General features: G+C 38.2%; 1 protein-coding gene across 4 annotated transcripts in view; it reads right to left on the bottom strand.

Annotated features, from left to right (window-relative positions):
• The window catches only part of LOC145994691 (insulin-like peptide receptor), a 267,151-nt gene that overhangs the window by 67,166 nt on the left and 179,017 nt on the right, over positions 1-20,968 (bottom strand). For all 4 annotated transcript variants that reach the window (XM_083130847.1, XM_083130849.1, XM_083130850.1 and 1 more), the window contains exons 4-10: positions 20,427-20,590; positions 13,134-13,329; positions 8,715-8,825; positions 7,838-8,006; positions 7,210-7,424; positions 4,098-4,278; positions 3,658-3,836 (exon numbers count right to left, since the gene is read on the bottom strand). In XM_083130847.1, coding sequence (XP_082986973.1) covers positions 3,658-3,836; positions 4,098-4,278; positions 7,210-7,424; positions 7,838-8,006; positions 8,715-8,825; positions 13,134-13,329; positions 20,427-20,590 — 1,215 coding nt within the window. The remainder of the gene's footprint in view (positions 1-3,657; positions 3,837-4,097; positions 4,279-7,209; positions 7,425-7,837; positions 8,007-8,714; positions 8,826-13,133; positions 13,330-20,426; positions 20,591-20,968) is intronic.

Genomic DNA, 20,968 nt, shown 5'->3' with positions numbered 1-20,968 from the left:
TGAGAGGAACCGTGACACACGCGCGCGGTTACAAGTGCGCTGTAGAGACATTCTACAGCCGAATAGACAGTCCTTCGTGTATAGTGTTTAGTTATTGTATAATCCTTCGTATATGTGTATTGTAGACATTAAATGTATGTATATAACGTCTTTGTGCGTCTGTTACTTAACCAGTCATCGTGCAAGAACCGACAAATTTAGGAAAATTCGGGCCAGGGTGGAGTTCAGCCAGTTAGCCTATGTAGTGCGGGGCTTTCTGGAAACTGACACTCAACAAATGGTCCTCCGGGCCAGATTTCCGGTAGTTCGTCATCGGGAAATCAACGAGCCAGAAGAAGAGTCAGCGTGCCACACCCTCGGTTCGCCATATTCGTTTTGAGTCTCTTGTACGACGAGTCAACATGGAGCAGTTACAGGCGTCAAAGACAGTCCTCAAGCGGGAAGTTACTCGGATTCAAAAGAAGTCAGCTTCGACAACGCTGGAAAGTGCGACACTTCAAGTCTACATAGACAAGGTCCTTCAACTAAGTTCAGACTCTAGTGCATTACTTGTGAATCTCGCTAAACAGTGCGAAGAAACATTGTTCTCCGAGCACTACGATGAACTGAGTGTGGTGCAAGACAGATTAGAGTTCTTGTTGGGCTCCCTGTACCAAAAACAGAAGGAAGGCGTTTCTCCCGTTGTCGCGGTCACAGTGAACAGTGATGCGAAAAGTGACGTTCGGTTACCAAAACTAACATTACCAGAATTCAGTGGTGACATACATCAATGGTTGTCACTTCAGGACTTATTCGTGGCATCGGTTCAATACAACAAACACCTCAGTGGCGCTCAGAAGCTGCAATACTTGAATTCGGCATTAAAGGGTGAACCATCATTATAAATCCAGTCCATCACAATAACTGATGCAAACTAAAAGGAGGCGTGGAATCTACTAGTTTCGCAGTACCAAAACAAGAGAGAGATTGTGAACAGCACGATTAAACGCTTGGTGAATCAACTTTGTGTGCCATCAACCTCGGCCACAGGGTTACGCAAGCTCATTGACGTCACACATGAGTGTGTGCGTGTGCTGAAGGTTTTGGACATTCCTGTAGAGGCTTGGGATGCAATATTAGTCTTTCACACCACCAACAAGTTGGTTGCAGAATCTAGGCAACAGTGAGAACTTTCACTGAAGAATGCAGAAGTGCCTAAGTTCGAGGACCCAACTACGTTCCTGGATGTGCGTGCCAGAGATCTTGCAGCGTCTACGGTGACCTCTAGCCTCCCAATGTCCAGCAAACCCACTCCCAGGGCCACTGATCATCAAGTGAAGAAGAATGTAAATTCGTATCTCACAGGTGCTGAAACTGTGTGTGTTAAATGCCGCGAACACCACAGTTTGCATACTTGTCAGAAGTATCAACAAATGTCTGTGAAAGATTGGTACTATTTCGTGAAAACCAATGATTTGTGCTACAACTGTTTGAAATCTAATTGTAATGTCGGAAAGTGTACTTCGCGCACGTGTATGGTGTGCTTTAGAAAGCACCACGCACGCTCGCAGGCAGTCATAAGCAATTTATTTAACATGAGAGTCCGCACACCACCTTCACAGTTAATAGCAAGACCTCAACTGCTACCTCAAGCGCGAGGCGCAGCATAACAGATTGTTCTAACTTACAATACAAACTCATAACATAAAATAACACAAGAAAAACTGATAATTTATATAACACATCAATGTTAATTAGCGATAGTAAGCTAAAGTTAGGGTTGGCAACAATTAAAAATGCCAACGTGGAAGTTTTTACATCGCCAAGAACACGAAGCATGGTTCCCCCACTCCTAACATAAACAGCCAATAGGAAAACGATATTTTATTGAAAACGAGGGAGAAATACTTTGCTATAATATTACAATGTTAAACTATATAGAAATAACTAAACTGATTTTATCAAATAAATCATATTTGCTCTTGCACATAAAAATGATTAAATAAAGATTTAGTTTATAACGAAGGTAAATTACTTCAATCTTGTACATTGTTGAACAAAACTCGATATTAAAAGCAATATATTTAACTTGTGCTTAAACAACAAAATTTGCGTGAAAGATAGAAATAATCCTAGCCATTTTGGATTTGAAAAACAATGAAAACGTTGCATATATTATTTGGGATAATTATTAGCCTATAAATTCTGAATGTTGCAAAAATACGTGAATAATATAAGATAAAACGTAAATATATATATGAATTATGAAAACAATTAAGTATAAATAATTTAATCCAAGTTCTTAACTTGAAAGTATACGAATAAAATAAATGCCAATATACAACTGAAATCTGCCTAACATGGCGGTCGTTACAGATTTGACAAAGTATTGTTGTGCTATTGGCTGATTACTTAAGGAGCTAGGTTAAGATGCTACGTGTATATACACAAAATAAATTATTAACTTATGAAATAACTACGTATATACAGGAGAACCTTTTTTTTCAGTATGCCATGACAATGAACACTGTGCATACATTTTCTTTTCTTTTTTTTGCCTCCCTATTATGCTGTTTTATGTCAGACATTTAAACTAACTAACTCTCTAGCCTTCTTAAACCCGAAGGTTCATGGCTGCAGCAACACAGGCCTTCCATCTGTCCCTGTCTTGAGCAAGATCTATATACTCTTTTCCATCCCTGCCGATTTCCTTTAGGTCTATCTCAACGATCTATCTATCTATGTCAGACATTTATCCATAATTTTCCATTCGAGGGGTGAGGTTGTTTTCAGGTGGGAACGTAAATTTGGTGTCAGAATGACCTTCAAATAGGCTCTTATCAAAGTGTTGGGATGTGGCTGTACAAATTTGGTGAATGTGTATATAAATCACCAGCTTTATGGTATATGGGATATTTTTTAAGTAAGGTTAGTTTTGCAACAAAAAAAAAAAAAGAGAAAGAAAAAAGAGTGGAAAATTATTTTGTACCGCATTCTTTCCATGGTTATTTAAAGATTTGTCGCAATGTACGATGAGCTTCTGTAGACCCTCCTCATAGGAGTGAACCTCCTGCAAGGCAAGCCATTGCCCCAACTCCAGTTTTCACTCTTTGTCGCTGCCGCAACGCTTGCCACTGAGGAACTTCTTTAGATGCCGGAAGAGGTTATTTTGGTGTGGCATACCTGGTTACAAGCGACAATTTGGTGCATGCACCAAATTGTCGCTGATTACAGATGGCTGACCTGAGCACAGCTCCTCATGCAGATTCTCCTGCCCATCCTTGAACATTCTCACACATTTCCACACTTTGCTATCACTCATTGCATTGGGACTGTACACTTCACAAATCTGGTGATGAATATCTGCTGCTGCCATGTTTCTTGCTGTCAAGAACCAGATCAGTGACTATCTCACAGTCAGCAGGCTACTCTATCGCCTTAAACATTGCAATCACACAGTATAAAGCTCACACACTGACAACATGACTCCAAATGGTGTCTGCTTCTGTGCAAGGAATGTCAGGAGTCTATGCGCATGCACTGTACTATGCCTGCATGAGATATAACAAGTTATTGGAAAACAGACCTTACTTAAAAAATATGCCTCGTACTTTTGTGTAGTTTAGTGTTACAAAATGTAGTTTCACAAATAATAGACATTATAATTTGTATACTTACTATCAGAATAGGTCCAAAAGTAGAGTATGTCACTTTGAGCACCCTTATTTTCTGAAGAGGTAGTATATGTTTTCACATATGTTGCATATCTTGTAGCTGGTTTCAGATGGGCAACCAAGTGCTGTTCTAATGGCGGCAAACTATCATTCCTTTCAGCAACAATATCAAATACTCTCCACCTGAAAAATTGTTAAGAAAACAAAAATTATGCATTTGCAGGTGGCAAAAATGTATACATTATTTACTGAGACCTGAATTAGAGCTTAACTTAAAATTCATAAATTTACTGAGAAAAAAAAAGAATCTTATGTTGATTTTTAAATTGGTGTAAGATCTCATTGTTCCTTACCTACCTACCTAAATTAGTTTCCATGTATTTATATTGATTTCATACTGCCTTTCTCTAACTTTATGTTTATTTACATTTAACTTTTCCTTACCCATCTCCTCCACATTCATCTCGGCGACCATACAATGATATATTTCTTGGAGCCTCGGTGATGTACAGCGCATATCCCAGCAATATTCTTTTGTCCCCTGATGAGTCATATCTCTGCCACTTAATAACAGCAGCGTTAGCATTTCTCTTCCCTATTTCAATAGTCAGCTTCTCCAACTTGCCTGTAATGATCAAATGAACAAAATTTATCAACAGCAGAAGATGTGAAAAACAGAAAACAACTGCCATGTACTAGGTAAATCAAAAACTAAAGGCAATTTTGTGTTTATTTTCGCAGGAATAAACGAAGACTGGGTGTGTCTGACGCCACCATGTGTGTACTTGGTGTGACGTGGAAGTAGGAGTATCCATCACTGCCCCATTCAGTCGAGTGTCGCGGAGCAAAAAGGTCATGCGTATGAACGCACCACTCCACGAATGCACCATCGAGGAACAGCACGCCGTAGTGCACTTCCTGTGGTCAAATCGAGGGAGTCAAATCGGCAGACATCCACCGTCGGCTGTTAGCGCGGTATGGATCAAGCAACATGACACAACGAAAGGTGTATGAGTGGGTGGACCACTTTAAAGCGGGATGCACAAGTGTAACGGACGAAAGTCAAAGTGGATGCCCAAAAACATCCCGCACAGAAGAAAACGTCCAACAGGTGGATACCATTATCAGGGACGATCGAATAATCACAATAGCACAAGTGGCGGAACTCTTGGCCATCAGTTTCGGATCAGCATATGCAATAGTGCATGATGAATTAGGGTACCATAAAGTTTGTGCGAGGTGGTTACCAAAGGAACTCACAGCTGCGCATCAGCAGCAGCACGTCACAGTGGCTACCCAGTTTCTCCAATGCTATGAAGCCGATCCCAGTATCTTGGAATGAATCGTGACAGGAGACAAAACAGAGAGTAAGCGGCAAAGCCTGGAATGAAAACATCCGTCGTCCCCTGAACGCAAGAAATTCAAACAACAGCCCTCCTGTAGGAAATTGATGCTAACGCTGTTTTGGGATGTGAAGGGACCAATCCTGGCGGAGTTCCACGCACATGGTGAAACTGTGAATAGTGCAAGTTATTGTGTGGTTCTGCAAGACAAACTGAAACCTGCAATTCGTCACAAGCGACGATGACTGCTGTCTAAGGGGGTGCTTGTACTACACGATAATGCCAGGCCTCATACAGCAAGGGCAACAGTAGACACTGTGCACAGGCTTCGCTTTGAGTTGCTTCCCCATCCTCCATACAGGTCTGATCTGGCACCATCGGATTACCACATCTTCGGCCCTTTGAAGGAGGTGCTGCGTGGTCATCGGTGAGGTCAGATGACGAGGTCCAGCAGGCGGTGCAGACGTGGCTTCATCAGCAACCAAAAACCTTCTTTGCAGACAGGATACAGAAGCTGATTGCACGATACCAAAAGTGCATTGCTGTGCAGGGGGCATAGGTGGAATAGTGATATGTGTAGTTCTTCTTCTTGTGTGAAAATAAAGATGTTATGTGAAAATTGCCTTTATTTTTTGATTTACCCTAATATTATTGCTTTTCAGCAAAGTTTCAAGCAAATAATTACAATCTGTTGATGAATGTAAAATATTTTTTCTCTTTATTTTCGCATTTCTTTTCTGCCAGGTATGCCTAATAGTGATGAAATGAGAATGAATGATAATTAGATTAAATTTATGAGGAGAAATTCACAGAGCAACATGTATGCCAAGGACGAGACTTGAACCTAGAACTCAGAACTGAAAAGTTTTCATGCAGTTCATTGTCAGGCACCTGACATATGAAGTAGTCATTGTGAAGGATCAGTTGCGTTATGTTGTTCCAAGCATTGACGTACATGGGAATGGGGGGGGGGGGGGATGTTTGGTGGGGTTACACCTACTCTTGAAATTTTGAGAAAACTTTCAAACTTTCATATGAAAGCAGTAACGAACTCGGGGAAAGAAAATGTGGGAAATGAAAACTCCCCTTCAACTTCAAATGACCTCCGATTTTTGTATTTCAACAGGTTTGGTTAAATGCAGTGATTGGAGAAGAAAAAAAAAGTTTATTCCGCCCTTGCCTAGAAAGAGGTACGTGATACGGACTTTTACAATTTCAGAGTCCTCCGAAAAAAAAATTATGGGGGGGAGTGTCATTCTAAATACAAGAAAGAAAATCACCTGTAGCATGCATTTTTGAAACGTCACAAGCCGCTGCTGGAAATAGATGACAATATGCAAAAACATTTTGCAGTATAAATACTGATTTTATCACATTTTACAGACAGAATGTAATGGTTGAATAAGTGCTACATCGCACCTAAATTGAGGATAAAATTCCCTTCGCTATTAAATCTACAAAAATAAAACAACCAATCTTTGTGCCATTCAGATTCAGGGAATAACAACACTAAGCGGGTCACGAATAGTATAACTTTTCAAAAAGGGGAGGGTATATCTTGAGCAATAATTTGGATATTTGCAAATTTGCACCAGAACCTGTAGCAAAAGTTTCGAAGTTCTTCATAAAATAGTTTAATGTAAAACTACTACTAGCCACACAATGTTCCAAAAATGTATTTACCATGACACTTCTTGCATAACTTGCTTCGTAGTCCGTTATACTGGTATGAGTATACAAATGTTTTCTATCACGGAATAAATATCTGCAAATTTTAATTGATTACACATGATGAATGTTGCTCCACCAACAATTTAGATTCTAGAAGTTGGCAACAGTGACTGCATGACTTGCGTATCTGGAGCCGGAATAAGAGTTCAGCAAGGTGGGTCTTTTGGAAGCGTGCAAGGCCTGCCAGTTACCTGAGGGCTTTCGATGCTTGAATCGTCAAAAACCAGGCAGACAGCTCTTACTCGCTGACTCGCCAGGGAGGAGGAGAAAAACTCGACCCGACGACCAGGCTTACTTCATAAATGCAAGTCTCATCTTTAAACATTATTATCCTATAATAAACCAATTTTGTGAACCACATAAATTTTATCTAGCAAGAGTTATTTTATTTGTGATTATAGTAACTTTAAGCTGGATCTCAGTCCATAAAAATTAAACTTCTTATTACCCAAGTAAAATACTCATCAGAATTTTGAACTTACATGGAACTCTGTCCCCATTTGTTTTCTCGCCAACCTCTATTTCCGTAACATTGGTTATGTTACTCATCTTCAACACATAGTTGATTTTCTCGAGACACAGCTTCGGGTTCAAATGTATGAAGGGACGTCCATTTCTGATCTCCAACTTATGGGAACGATTCGTCCAATCCCATAGCTCCTGCAGGTTGGCATTTTCAAAGACAATAAAGGAATACCTGCAAAGAAGACATATTTCATTATGTATACACAATCTTCATATGCATACAAATGTTAAAGAATTTTTTTAAGGAAATAGAGATGGTTGTAAATTTAGATATTTTTGTGGACAAATTCTTAGAAGAAAAACACATTCAACACAGAATGTAAAAGCATGATAAGTAAAAAACATCATCAAAGAAAAATTTGAAAAACTGCAGTGCAAAAAAAGAAAAAAAAGTATTAAAATTATTGGATCAAGGGAATATAAGATCCCATTTCCATTTTCTTCAAAAACAATCTAATCATTTCACCATGTTCACACAAGAGATGCAATCCTCTATATTTAAAGTGACTGCAACAAATGAAGCTTTCATTTATTTTTATTATTATTAGAAAATAGTGTTCAGTGATCTACCTAATTTCTACTTACAGCTTATGTTTAAGGCGAAGTTTTCCATCAGTCTTAAATGCTCCATGGATCACCCGAAGATTTCTAAGAAAATTCAGAGACACGAGTGGGTAAGATCGTGATACATCCAAGTAACCATAAATTTCCTCTATCGAACTTAAATTCTCTTCCAGTTCTTCTACAATATTACCTGCAAGAATAAAAAGAGAATGTTTTATCACTTATATTCAACAACAATCAATTCTAGTTAGTCAGAGCTGTACCTTACCATATTTTTATTTAGCCCATCAACTTCCTATTGGGCATACCACTTAATCAACATATGCATGTTCATCCCACTTTATAATTTGTTCATGAGAAGTTAGTTGTTGCTAATACCTAAACTAAAATCTATGGTTCAACAGCTCTTTGAGAACCAATCCTACCAAGTGGACTTTCATTTGACCCCACTGCTTGTTTCCTAGACCAAAATCTGTTCACTTTATCTTTTCAAAATCTTCCCAATTGTTCTCAAGATGCTCCTACTGAGATGGACCAGAAGCATTCGTACCAAATGCAAAAGTACTATGTAGAAGCCCATTATTATTGTCTGATAGAAGGAATAAATGACAAAATATAACACAGAAAACAAGAAGCTACGTAAATCCCATTAGATTGTCCTCATGTCAATAGACATTCTGAAGTGGGAAAAATAGATCTTTATCATCAAAGTTATCAACACACACTAAAAATTCCCAAAACAGTTTTACAGTGAATGCATGTATTTTTTTTCAAGAGATGGCAAAAAATAATAATAAAGCCAAATTAAACTTAAATGCCATGGTAATATATAGTAATAAAATACAAGTTTACAAATTTTGTATACATTTACAAGAAATATATTAAGGATCTTTCTCACCTCCAGTCATACTAATCAGCAAGTCTCCATCAATATGTGTGCAGCCTTTAAGTATCTGAGCAGAATGTCGGTTGTCCACTTTCCTGCCGAAACACATCTTATTGCACTTGCCTGAAAGATTAGAGAGAAATAAATATTGGTCAGTCTTTTGCCAAGCATATGCAGGAGCAAAATAATCTACTTTATGGTCAACCTGAAAATTTGACATGGTTTACCACAATTCTTAATCATAGTATATATCTGACTGCTAATAACATTATACCTTACTACACACTCCATACTAGTTTTGATGATAAAGATGTTTATATCATACAAGAAAAATGCACAATATTCAATCAAAGTGTCTACTGTACATTCCACCCCTGGCCAAAGCAATAAAACTCCCCCATCCTTCCCAAAACTTGGGAGCTGTTGACCTTTGAAGCAAATGTAGAAGGAAAACACAATTCACAGATGATGACGTCAAAGTTACAGATTTCTGTTGCTTACTCCTCAAAGCTGGATGTAAAATAACATTTTCTAGCTTGCAGCAAATCAGTGTTACCTTCCTAAGTGAATTAGTAACAAGAGGGTTGAGTGCTCTGTCTATTCTGCCCATTGAGAAAAAGCTTGCAAAATCTTTGGATTATTTTTTCAGCCCTTTATAAAAACAGATGTATCTTATTGCAGTTTCTTGTGGTTCATTTTCTCATTTCAGCAAAAAAAAAAATAATAATAATAATAATAATAATTCTTTACATAGAAAGTGTGTTACATGAAGTATTTTTATACGTATGTCCAGAGAGTTGAGTGTGTGTTGTTTCTATAATGAATTTTGTACTGCTAATATGAATGGTAAGTCTGTGATGTTATTCCATACTTATACAGTGATTTATCTTTGCGTCGAACTGTAAAATTTGTAAAATTATACCCTAGTAAAGCATTAAGTAAATAAATTTTAGCCAGTTTTAGTTAGCGTCTCTCCAGAGAATTTCAAACCGAAATCTGCAGACCCTCCCCCACATATTTCAGGCTGGCGCCATCACTGGTTAGACATAAGAAAAATTATCTGCTCTTGTGTGATGTAGTTCGTGCATAATAGAAAACCAAAATATGGATCAAACATGAAGTTTGTGTGATACGGACATTGAGTTGCACTTGTTTCAAAGACTTCCACATCAGAAAGATTAATTCTGCACAGGCCCCTACTCACAGGGTGGGGGGAGGGGGCAAGGGGGCCATGCCCATCTCGCGTCATGAAATATTTTGATGCAAAGCTACAAAAATAACATGGACCATTTTTAAGATTTTGCAAGAATTTAGATTTTCTTCTTGTATAAATGAATGGGTTGTCTCTGGAGAGAGGCAGATTCCAGAAGTCTGCAGTCTGCTATATTTAGTAATTTTAATTTTATAACCATTTATGTGAAGCTACTAAATGTTCCAATTAGGACGGGACAGTTCACCATATTTACTACCTGTTTTGACTTTTTTCGAACTGCAGTCTTGGTGAGAAAATGTCCTGTCTTTGTGGTTAATTCACATTCAGACATGTTCTTCATTATAAGATAATTCCATAGCATTGGTGGTCACATTCAGGGTACAAATTCCCATGGCGGAAGGGGAATCTCCCACAATACCCACCAACGATCTTGTTCTATTAAAATTTTTCCCCCATTAAAATTTTCCGAGGGTAAGATTTCGTGTTAAAACAACAAAGATAAGCAATTAGTTTGGACTTCAAACATACTTTACTAAGAATAACATCATAAGCACATACAAAGAATGCAGTAGCAAAGCGTAGTCTGAAGAAGGAGGCAAGCAATGTTTCAGTACAACAAAACATGTAATACAATGGCAGGTATAAAATATGCAGGAAGAGTGAAAAACAGTCTAGTCTAGTGTTGTGCCATGATTAGAATTTGATTGCGATAGTCGAAATTTCATTTCAAACATTTCAAACCAAAGAAACACATGCATAGATGATGTACTCACTCCAATAAATTGCAGGTAACGTTATTCGTATGGTAGTATAAGACTTATGAAATTTCCCGCTATCGAACAATTCAACAATTTTGAAAGTAAATGTGACGTTTCCAGATCATATGGTGACTGTACTAAAAATAAACCAAGATTATCAAAACGTGAAGACACTCATGCTCTTTCCACAACTGGAAAGCATCCAGGCAAGATCATTTTGAAAATCTCTGAAACGACCGAAAGTGATACCAACCTATTTCCTTAATTTTATCCCTCACGGGAAGGAAATATATATATCAGTTTGGAGATAGAAATTAAGCGGTGGAATCAGAATCATTACAGTAGAAAGAGTATATACATAATATTTAAGTAAGAAAGTGTCATACAGAAGCATGCCCGGGGGTGGGTTGCTGGGAGACAACCCCCCCCCCCCTCCCTTTGGCCCAGTATTCCAAAGGAAAGGAAAGTCAAAGGCAGGAAAAGACTACTACAAAAATCCTGGGAGCACCACTTGTGTCATAATAATAAAACTTAAAACATGTTCTTGTGTTCATAAAGTGTGTAAATTGTGCTGCGTACTACAAATATCAGTAGAGGGTTCTTTCTTAGATAGCTTTATTTTGACCCCAAGTTTTATTCAAAAGCAGTCAATTTATTGAACATGGTTGTAAAATTTGTGAAAAGGGAAATTTCGATGGTATATTGTCCCTCCGATTCTATCGCGAGCATGACAGGGGAAGAAAAGAGGGAAGGCGAAGAGAGCAACTGAAAGCGAAACGAGTGTATTAAACATGCCTGATATTGCCTTTGCTTAGTGAATCTTGGCCAAAATAAACTGTTAGGTTTAGGTTCAAAGCCTGTAGCAACTGAACTCTAACCGTATATGGATACGGCAGAAGGCAAGGAAAAATTCTGAAGTACAAAGCACAGCAGTGTGGACTGAGTGAGTACTGTCATTTTCTTTTAAAATTTATTATTCTCTTCATTTCGCTTGATTTGCTTGGTTCGATCAGTCTGTCATTAGAAATAAATAACGGCTAGATAAATCACAACTGATTTCCTCCATGTAATAGTTGGATGGGCTTCTTTCGTGTACGTCAATTCTCTTTGTTCATTAATATCAGCGGAGTGGGGGAGGAAGTTTTTTACGAAATATTTTGCAAATCAACAATAGTATTGATATTGCAGATCGGTATTTCTATGTTTTGAGTGATATTATCAGGTTATCAAATGCTGAATTACATATTGCATAATAACATCGCTATTGTCGTGATTAGCTGGTTAATTTCCAAAATATTTGAAATTTGTAAAAAAAAAAAAAAAAAAAAAAAAAAGTTGAAAAAATCATGAAATATAACTCTGTCATGGCCTCATTTTCAGTGAAAGGTGATCAAACTTGGGTTGCCAATATATTAAGCATCATTATATATGCAAAAACGGGTGCGAGTATTTCACAGGGGTGGTATAACATTTCTGGATGTGAAACTGAAGTGCACACCCATAGAGCCCAACTAGGAGCCGCCAATGTAAGTACATAAAATTCTACAATATCTAAGTATGCCAGCTACATCTAGGTAAGATGGTGCAAAAATCATTCTCGTCCTGGGCATTGACATCTCTAGCTACAACTCTAAGGAAATATTTCCTTTCGAGAGACAATTAATAGATTTACACTTTTATAAAAACATAACACAATAAAAGTATGAAAATTTAATTATCATTTTTAATAAAATAACAATAATTAAATAACATGAAACACTTATTAAAACATTTCACCTATCTTCTAATTTCTTGACATTTTGAACCAGTTGTTCAAAATTAATTTGCTAGTATATGTTAATATATATATATATATATATATATATATATATATATATATATATATATATATATTAATTAATGATATTAATGAATAATTATTGACATATATTTCATGACAATTATATACGTAGATAATCTTCAAGGTTTCGGGCTTGGACCCCCCCCTCAAAAAAATCCTGGGTATGGGCCTGATTCTGTATGAACCTCAAGTACATACATGCCGACATGCTATGTATTATTTACATTTGTCATGGAATATGAAAGCAATCTATTAAAAAAATACTACATAAAAGAAGAAGGTAGGCAAAGACTGGTGTTTTATTTCAGTCAATTTTGTTAACGGAATTCTCCCCGGGGGGGGTGGGGTTACACTTTCTAGTCATGACTAGTTCTGAAAACTCCACACTTAAGGTGTTAACAAAAAATATGCACATTCTTCACCTCTCAACTTTTTTCTTCACAGGGGTTTGGTTAAATCCAACGTGGAATGTATTACGGAGATTAAATGAGAAACTGCTACTTGCATTACTTGATCAATTCAGAAGTGGAACATTTATTTATTTCATGGAACAAAACATGAAAAACATGCACTACATTGAACAACTCTGGTGTAATCATGTAATACTTCCACACGCTCACCTTTACACTTAACACACTCAGTTCTGTTGGTAGAATTATTCTTTTCTTGTGTATAGTTAGCCGGGCAGTTCAAAAGACATGAGCTTGTAAGTTTAAATGGTTTCCATGAACTTTGCATGTGTGTGTAAAGCCAGAAATTCTCTGGTTGAGGCATGTTGTAACACTCCTGTTCTGTGACACATCTCCGTTGCAGGTACTGTAATAGAAAGAAAAGCTCACATATAGTTAGAATCACATGTAGCTATGCTGATGGTTTGGGAGATATTTGAACATATATAACCTACCACACACACACACATACATACATACATACAATTCTTGTGCCTCATTAATGCATAGTTGTTTATATATATATATATATATGTATGTATGTGTGTGTGTGTTTGCATATACACACAACCACCCACACTATATTTATACTTCTTTTTACTTAGTTTATATTCCAACAAGTGCAAAAACTAAGGTAAAAGTTCGGTATATAGGAGACACATTTCTTAATTTTTACACAAGAAACTACTTATGGAAATCAGTTTCTGCAAGCTTTCCAACATTCGAGGTATTTTCTTTCATCGTGGAATATATTTGACCAGGAAATCATGTATTTTTCAAGAGAAATAACTCACCGACGCACAATTGCCATTGCTTTCGCTACGTGAACTGCATGCTGCATACCTTTGATGACGTAAGCCCCTGTCAGTTTTTCCAACCTTTTTTTTCACTATACTTGCCTTGCCTAACCGAACCTTATCGGAAATGGTTCGTGGGCTATCCGTCAGCTACCCACGCATAATGTAAAATTTTCACACGTGACGAACACGATAGTAGATATTTTTCAGTAAAGAAGGTTGGAAACACTGCATACCCAGAACATGAGTCAAAATGTGCCCGCCATAACGTGTGTTACGGAAGCGAAGAAAAATTGTGTTTGTTTTCATGTAAAAAGCATAATGGCACCTTGAACTATGTTCCGCAATACACAATTAGTAAGTTCGAACCATGCAAAATACAAAATATCCGATTTTAATGTGTCTCCGGTATACATTATTTCTGGTAACGGTTCCAATTGTTTTATGATTTTCTTTTTTCAAATTCTCTTAGCAGGAAGACTAATTGTCATATAATTTTGGCAATCCATGTCAGAACAAATGACATTCGAAATTCCTTGCGCCGTCTACAGCGTTGCCACACTGTTCAGAGCATTGGTCGTTGAAAGTGATAATTTAGGCGGGAGAGAAAATTATTAACGTGACATAGCCCCACGAACCATCACGGGGACGAGGTATGCCTACTAGGTTAGGTTAGGCCTGTTAGGTTAGGTTCCATTAGCACTCCTTTCGTTCAATTTAGCATATACGGACAACTACAGGTAAGTTTGGCAACAGTGTTTTAACGTTGCTTCCATGTCAGAACAAATGACATTCGAAATTCCTTGCGCCGTCTACAGCGTTGCCACACTGTTCAGAGCATTGGTCGTTGAAAGTGATAATTTAGGCGGGAGAGAAAATTATTAACGTGACATAGCCCCACGAACCATCACGGGGACGAGGTATGCCTACTAGGTTAGGTTAGGCCTGTTAGGTTAGGTTCCATTAGCACTCCTTTCGTTCAATTTAGCATATACGGACAACTACAGGTAAGTTTGGCAACAGTGTTTTAACGTTGATTTCAGGAAAGTATGGCGTCTCCTGTATTGATGAAACGTTGTTGGTCAGTTACGTGCTACAAAACTATAAATTTCTTATTGAAAGTGATCATTGGTCCACAAATCATTCACGGATAACCATTTCAGGTAATGTTAGATTAGCTTTAGTTATGTTAGGCAAGCATAGTTATAATATTTCGTTTGTAAAAATACGCAAATACTCCACCGCTGATTTTAGGAAAAATGGCATGTTTTGTGAAACATTGTTCGTCATTTACGTGCTACAAGACTACGAATTCCGTATTCAAAGTGATTATTCGCCCAAAAACGATTCACGGGAGGTTCGGTTAGGTTAGGTTAGGTTAGGCAAGCATACTTATAACATTTTGTTTGTAAAACTTATACAATTTCGTTCGTAAAACTACGGATATAAACCTTCATAAAAATTGAAAAAAAAAATATTTTTTTTTCAAATTTCCGACTTCGCCGCCGATTTTTAACAACAGATTCGTGATTAGGAGGTCAAAATTAGTTAGTAAACCGAAAATTAAAAAAATTGGAGACTTTCTCTATATTGTAAATTCGCTCCAAAAAAACAACTTAAAAATTACCTTACACAAGCATTCGTGCTTTCCATAGACAATGTATTTTCCATTGACAAGTGACTGTAGTTTCGCAGACTTGTGGGAATTAATGTAGAAGTAAATCGGAACCTTAGTACAATGCATTTAGGGACTTTACTTTAATGCTAAGAGAACCAAACTTGGCCTGCCTAACCTAACCATGAAAGCATATATTGAACAAAATAAAACTCCGCAGTATGTGTTAACAGAAGTAAATCGAACCATGTTAAAATTGCATTCGTAGCATGATGAAATCGCAATAACGGGGCGCTTTTACAATACAGGGAATTTCTCCATTTTGTTTGAAATTCGGCATACTCACTAATTTTGGCCCCCTAATCACGAACCTGCAGTCAAAATTTGGCGCTCACACGTGGAAATAGCAAAATAATCTAAATTAAGTTCTTATTTCCACACCCTCGATTTCCAAATTTCCCGCCGATTCCGGGCTCCGCCCCTGGGGTAATTGACCTACCGCCCCCAACCGCTATCGCGGCCCCGCCTATATCTATAGAGTCCCTGTTAAAGGCATGTTAGAAATTGGCCGGATTCACCTGCCCCCAAATAAGCGCCAAATTTATACGTGAGCGCCAAACATTAAGTGCAGATTCGTGATTACGAGGCCCAAATTAGTAAGTATCCCAAATTTTAAACAAATTGGATAAATTCCCTGTATTGTTAAATTATACCAAGTATTATACCACAAATGCCATTAATTTTGTCTCGAGTGCATGCTCCTGTACAGTGTGATCCATGAGTATTATCGTGCAAATTGTCCATCACCATGTTCGTGCACTTTATTTGACCCAATAAGAGCTTCAAGAATTAATCTAAAACTCAAGACAAGCTGTTGAAAACATCTGCACCACAGTATATAAAAATGCATCGCTTTAAAACACATAGGATGTGAGAGAACAATTAATGAAAATAGTCATGGACAATTTGCACGGTAATACTCATGGATCCCACTGTACAACAAAACTAATTCGTCTCTTTAACTGCAGCTAAGTTTACTTAAGACAAAGATATCCTAGGCCAAATAATTCGAAGTGCAAATTTGACTTTATTTAACTCAGTTTTATTGGAACATGTATTTACATATAGAGTAGTTATTGCGAAACACAGAGAATCATTAATACGATAATATTGTTATTAGAATAAAACACTACATATTACGTAATTTACAATTGAAATTATTAATTAATACTGCGAATATCTTCTTATATCCTGTAAACACCAAACGAGTATTTCTTGTGATTTTAATGGATATTTAACTTGTCATCACGCAGTGCACTTTGGGAAGAAACCGTTGAAAATGTATGAGCTGCGGCAAACGGGTCTCCCTTATAGCGAAAACGGAATTATTTCCCCCCACCAAAATGGGATTCCGGCTAGGCCTGGGCAGTCAGGATGCCATTAATATCCTCACAGTAAATAATAAATAATAAAGTAACGAGAGATTACTTTTTGGTCTATTTATGGATATAGCCAAAGCATATGACTCAAACAACTACAAATTTACCCAACCCTTGTATATATCCTATGGCATTTATATCTCGAACGCAATCTCGTGTATTGGTTCGAGGATAGAATGGATGGACAGCGTAAACAACGACACGGGATCCCTCCAGGTTCCCCCCTCAGTCCCCTGCTTTTCAATATTTATACTCAACAATTTCATACTGTACCTCATGGTCAATTTAAAATCCTTCAATTTGCAGACGACTTTTGTTATTACTTGACCACACCAGATGCAACACAGGGATTACTGGCCAAAAAGAAATTAATTCTGACCCTCGACACATCATTCATTACGTAACATGGGTTTGACATTCTCTCGTCCAAAATCAAAAATCATAATATTCAATTTACGTCCTCAACATAGATATCCGAACACAATTACCCAGATAGCCAATAATCCAGTCGTTGAAACAGGTACTTATTTGGAAGTCAGGTTTGATAGAAAATTAAATTGGATCGCACGTATCAATTATCTTGAAAATAAAGGTAAAGGTAAAAAAAAAAGGTAAAGTGTTCCCCTGTGCATAGCACCACGTCATACACGCGTATAGGGGGTGTGGGGGTAACGCCCCACACTTTCTTGATCCGGTCGTGAGTGGGGGTGATGTGATCATCACCACGCCCCTGACCGCCTTTACCCCCCAGGGTTTCCCCCAGGTACCCATGTTATTCGACGCTGGGTGGGCGCCGGGGCCGCTTCCAACGTTAGAAAAATTCCCGGATTTGAACCGGCCGGGGATCGAACCCGGGACCTTGAGCATGGTAGTCAGACGCGTTACCGGACGACAATTAAATAATATTCTACGCTGTTTCGCGACCACACGATGGGGGAGCCACCCCTACATAATGCTCTTATTTTACAAAAATTGTTTCCGGTCTCTTTTTGATTGTGTTGCAGCAGCATATGGTAGTGCCAATTCTCGATACCTCTAAAAACGTGATGTCTTACAAAGACAGACTTTACGTATCTGTCTTGGATTCATGAAATCGAGTCCAAACGTAAGGGTCTATTTAGAAAGTAACGAAACCTCCCTAACCCATCGTAGACAAGGGTTAACTACCCAATATTTATGAAAAACTTGGGAAAACCCTTCAATAAAGAATTTGCATTGCAACGAGAATGGGAAACCGTGCAGGTTCTCACTCCTTCTGATCCCATAAATTACTTTCTTCACTGTTATAACATTGATCGCGATGCATATCATCAATCCTTTACCTAAACCCAACCACTGACCTATCAGTTACAATTCCCATTAGTCAATCCATTGGATATTTATTACGAAGATAGAGGACAACATCATAATTATCGAGAAAATTGGCCTAAGGCAACATTTATTTACACCGACGGTTCCAATCGCGGAGACGAGGTGGACTGTGCGTTTTATGTTCCAGGAAAAACCGAGGCTCATCAATATAAGTTTCAACAGGATATATCTCATACACTCATTCTCACAGACGCCTTAATCGTCCTACAGACATTGGCTCGAACTGGGGCTGCGGCTTTTCGTATGAATGTTTTCATCTTCTTAATCCTTCAGATCGTTTATAAGCTACGCCAACAGGGCCAAATCGTGACTTTTAGGTGCATCAAAGGCCACAGCGATCTCAAGGTATATCAAGATCTTGCTGACGCATACGCTAAAGGGGCCAGAATGGAGGTACGTGTTCTCCCCCTGCGCTTGCCATACACGGACCTCCTACCACGAGTACGGAAAAAAAATCAATCAAGTTGGGATGAATGGTGCATTCAACTTCTATCCCATATCACAACGTATAAATGGGTTGCACAGGTCGGCAACCGCCAACCTTGGTTCCGTTCCATACATCTTCCCCGAGCAGTGATAACCAGAGCCCGGATGTTCAGGCACTGAAAAGTATTAAAAATGGCAGGCAAAAAGGCAACGAAATTTTTTTTAAAAAGGCAGTGTAAAATGAAGAAGAGGCATTAAAAATTGAAGAGACGGACTTAAATTATTCTTAAATTTTTAAAAATGTATTTAAAAATAATAATTTGGATAACACGGGTTATTGGAAAACGAAATCAAATAGAAGAGAAATATAATTCTAAAAATGCCTTGTCGGAATGACAAAAGAGGCAAAAAAAGGGCGAAAAAGGTCCAAAAAAAAGGCAACATAAAGTATTGTTCAGAATGTTAAGAACCTTCGGATCGGTGTACTTTTGTGTTCAATTTTTGTCTACCAGCGTTCGAAACGAATAGGCATTTTGCCTAAAATCCGGGTTCTATCGCAACAAGAATTTGCACAGGTCACGTGCGAACCAACCAACACCTTGCTCGATTTCACCTATCTCCTTCCTACCCCTTCCTGCAGTTGCGGTGAGGCCATCCAAACGATTAATCATATATTCTTTCAATGTCACAGAAAAACCCTTTATAAGTGTCTTGTACGAGCAGGAACAACATTTCCTCTTTCCATAGCGACCTTACGTCTTAACCCTTATCCCGCTGTCATGTGGATTTTATACGGGTTCGCCCGAAAACAAAACATCCCAATGTAAACAAACACCTGTTGATCAACAAAGAGACCACAACAAGGAAGTGCGATATAAAGTGCTAGTACTGAGACAAGTGACAAGTGCGGAATGGAAAAGTGTATTGTGCCCTTCCCAAGGCACTTTCAAGTGCTCAGAATACTTTGTTTTTCCAGAAGGGGAAAAATAACAACATTAATAGCACCTTTGGCCAGAGACTGCAAAGGCGGTGTGGGCCAGAAAAGGAAGAACAGTACAGAACTCCCTCATAGCGCGGCGCGGTAAACAGGGGCGCGTGAAGTATCCAAATATGCATCGTAGTCGTGGAAAGTTGTGCGAGTGTGTGTAGAAGAAAATTTAAAATAACATTTCATGAGAAATGTTTGGTTTTGTTCTCATTCATCAGCAATAATTGAAATATTAATTTTGCACTACACCATTTTAGAACCATTCTCTGCGCAACTATACCCAAGTAAATGATATGTCTGCTCAACGAGCGAAAACCTTCTCAGCGAAGACGCGCCCCAGATTCACGGGTGTTAAGGAAAGCAGCTTCAATTTGTATCTTGAATCACTTCGGCAAAGACCATACGCACTTACCCAGCATGTTTCCAACGCAGATTATGACCTGTTTGCCGGAAATATGGCGGCAGGCGTAATTTCACGCAATGAATTGTTGGGGAAGTTGTTCGCTGAATATCATGCCTTCGTAAGCAAGACCTTTTTGTAACGCTTACAGAAACATTGATATTGTGACTGGACCGAGAAGAGAAATTTTTAACTATTTTTTCAAATAAAAAAGAAATCATACCTTGTTAAAAGTATTGTAGTGTATGTACGCCCTGCAAGTATATTTCTTATAAAACTGTACAATGATTCTTTTATAATCTTGGTTTTTTTTTTCAGGGATCTGCCTGCCATAACTGCTGCAATAATGTGTTTATTATTATTATTATTAACTACTGTGTTTCATAACTTTGTTCTTTTTTATTGGTTTTGCGCCAAAATAAGCTTACCTCGTATGTTGGTGGTGGGCACCTGGTAACGCATCGTCCTGCGACTTTCACCCCTTTGCAGGATATACAGTCATCCGGTCGGGTTCCATTACATCCACCAAGGCACTGGGCGTGGCAGCATCCACCCTTGTAACATGTTCTGCCGTCGCAACTCTTGTCGCAAACTGGAAGTACAGGAAATTCAAAATCAGATTGTGACAAATAAGAAAACATCACTGTTTATTCGGTTTGATTACGTACATGTTGTCACGTGTCTTGTCCATTTATCAATGAACATGGAAACCTTCTCTAATGTGACCATAAGCGAATTGAAAAAAAATATGTTTTTTTGTTGGTTTTTTGTACGCTTTTTGCTGAGATATGAAATTCGGACTGAACCCGCAGTTTAAAGTAGACTCAGTCAGCCCCCGTGGCGAAGTGGTTAGCACATAGCGCTATGACGCCAGGGGTTCCGGGTTCGAATCCCGGCATGGACGATGTTTGTGAGTGTCCATTCATCTAATTCATCATATCATCACTCATCTCCCTTCGCAAATTAGCCA

The sequence above is a fragment of the Lepisma saccharinum genome, chromosome 11 (assembly GCF_977018435.1).
Source record: "Lepisma saccharinum chromosome 11, izLepSacc3.1, whole genome shotgun sequence".
NCBI classification, from domain to species: Eukaryota; Metazoa; Arthropoda; class Insecta; order Zygentoma; family Lepismatidae; genus Lepisma; species Lepisma saccharinum.
This window is presented reverse-complemented; position numbering and strand designations above follow the sequence as displayed.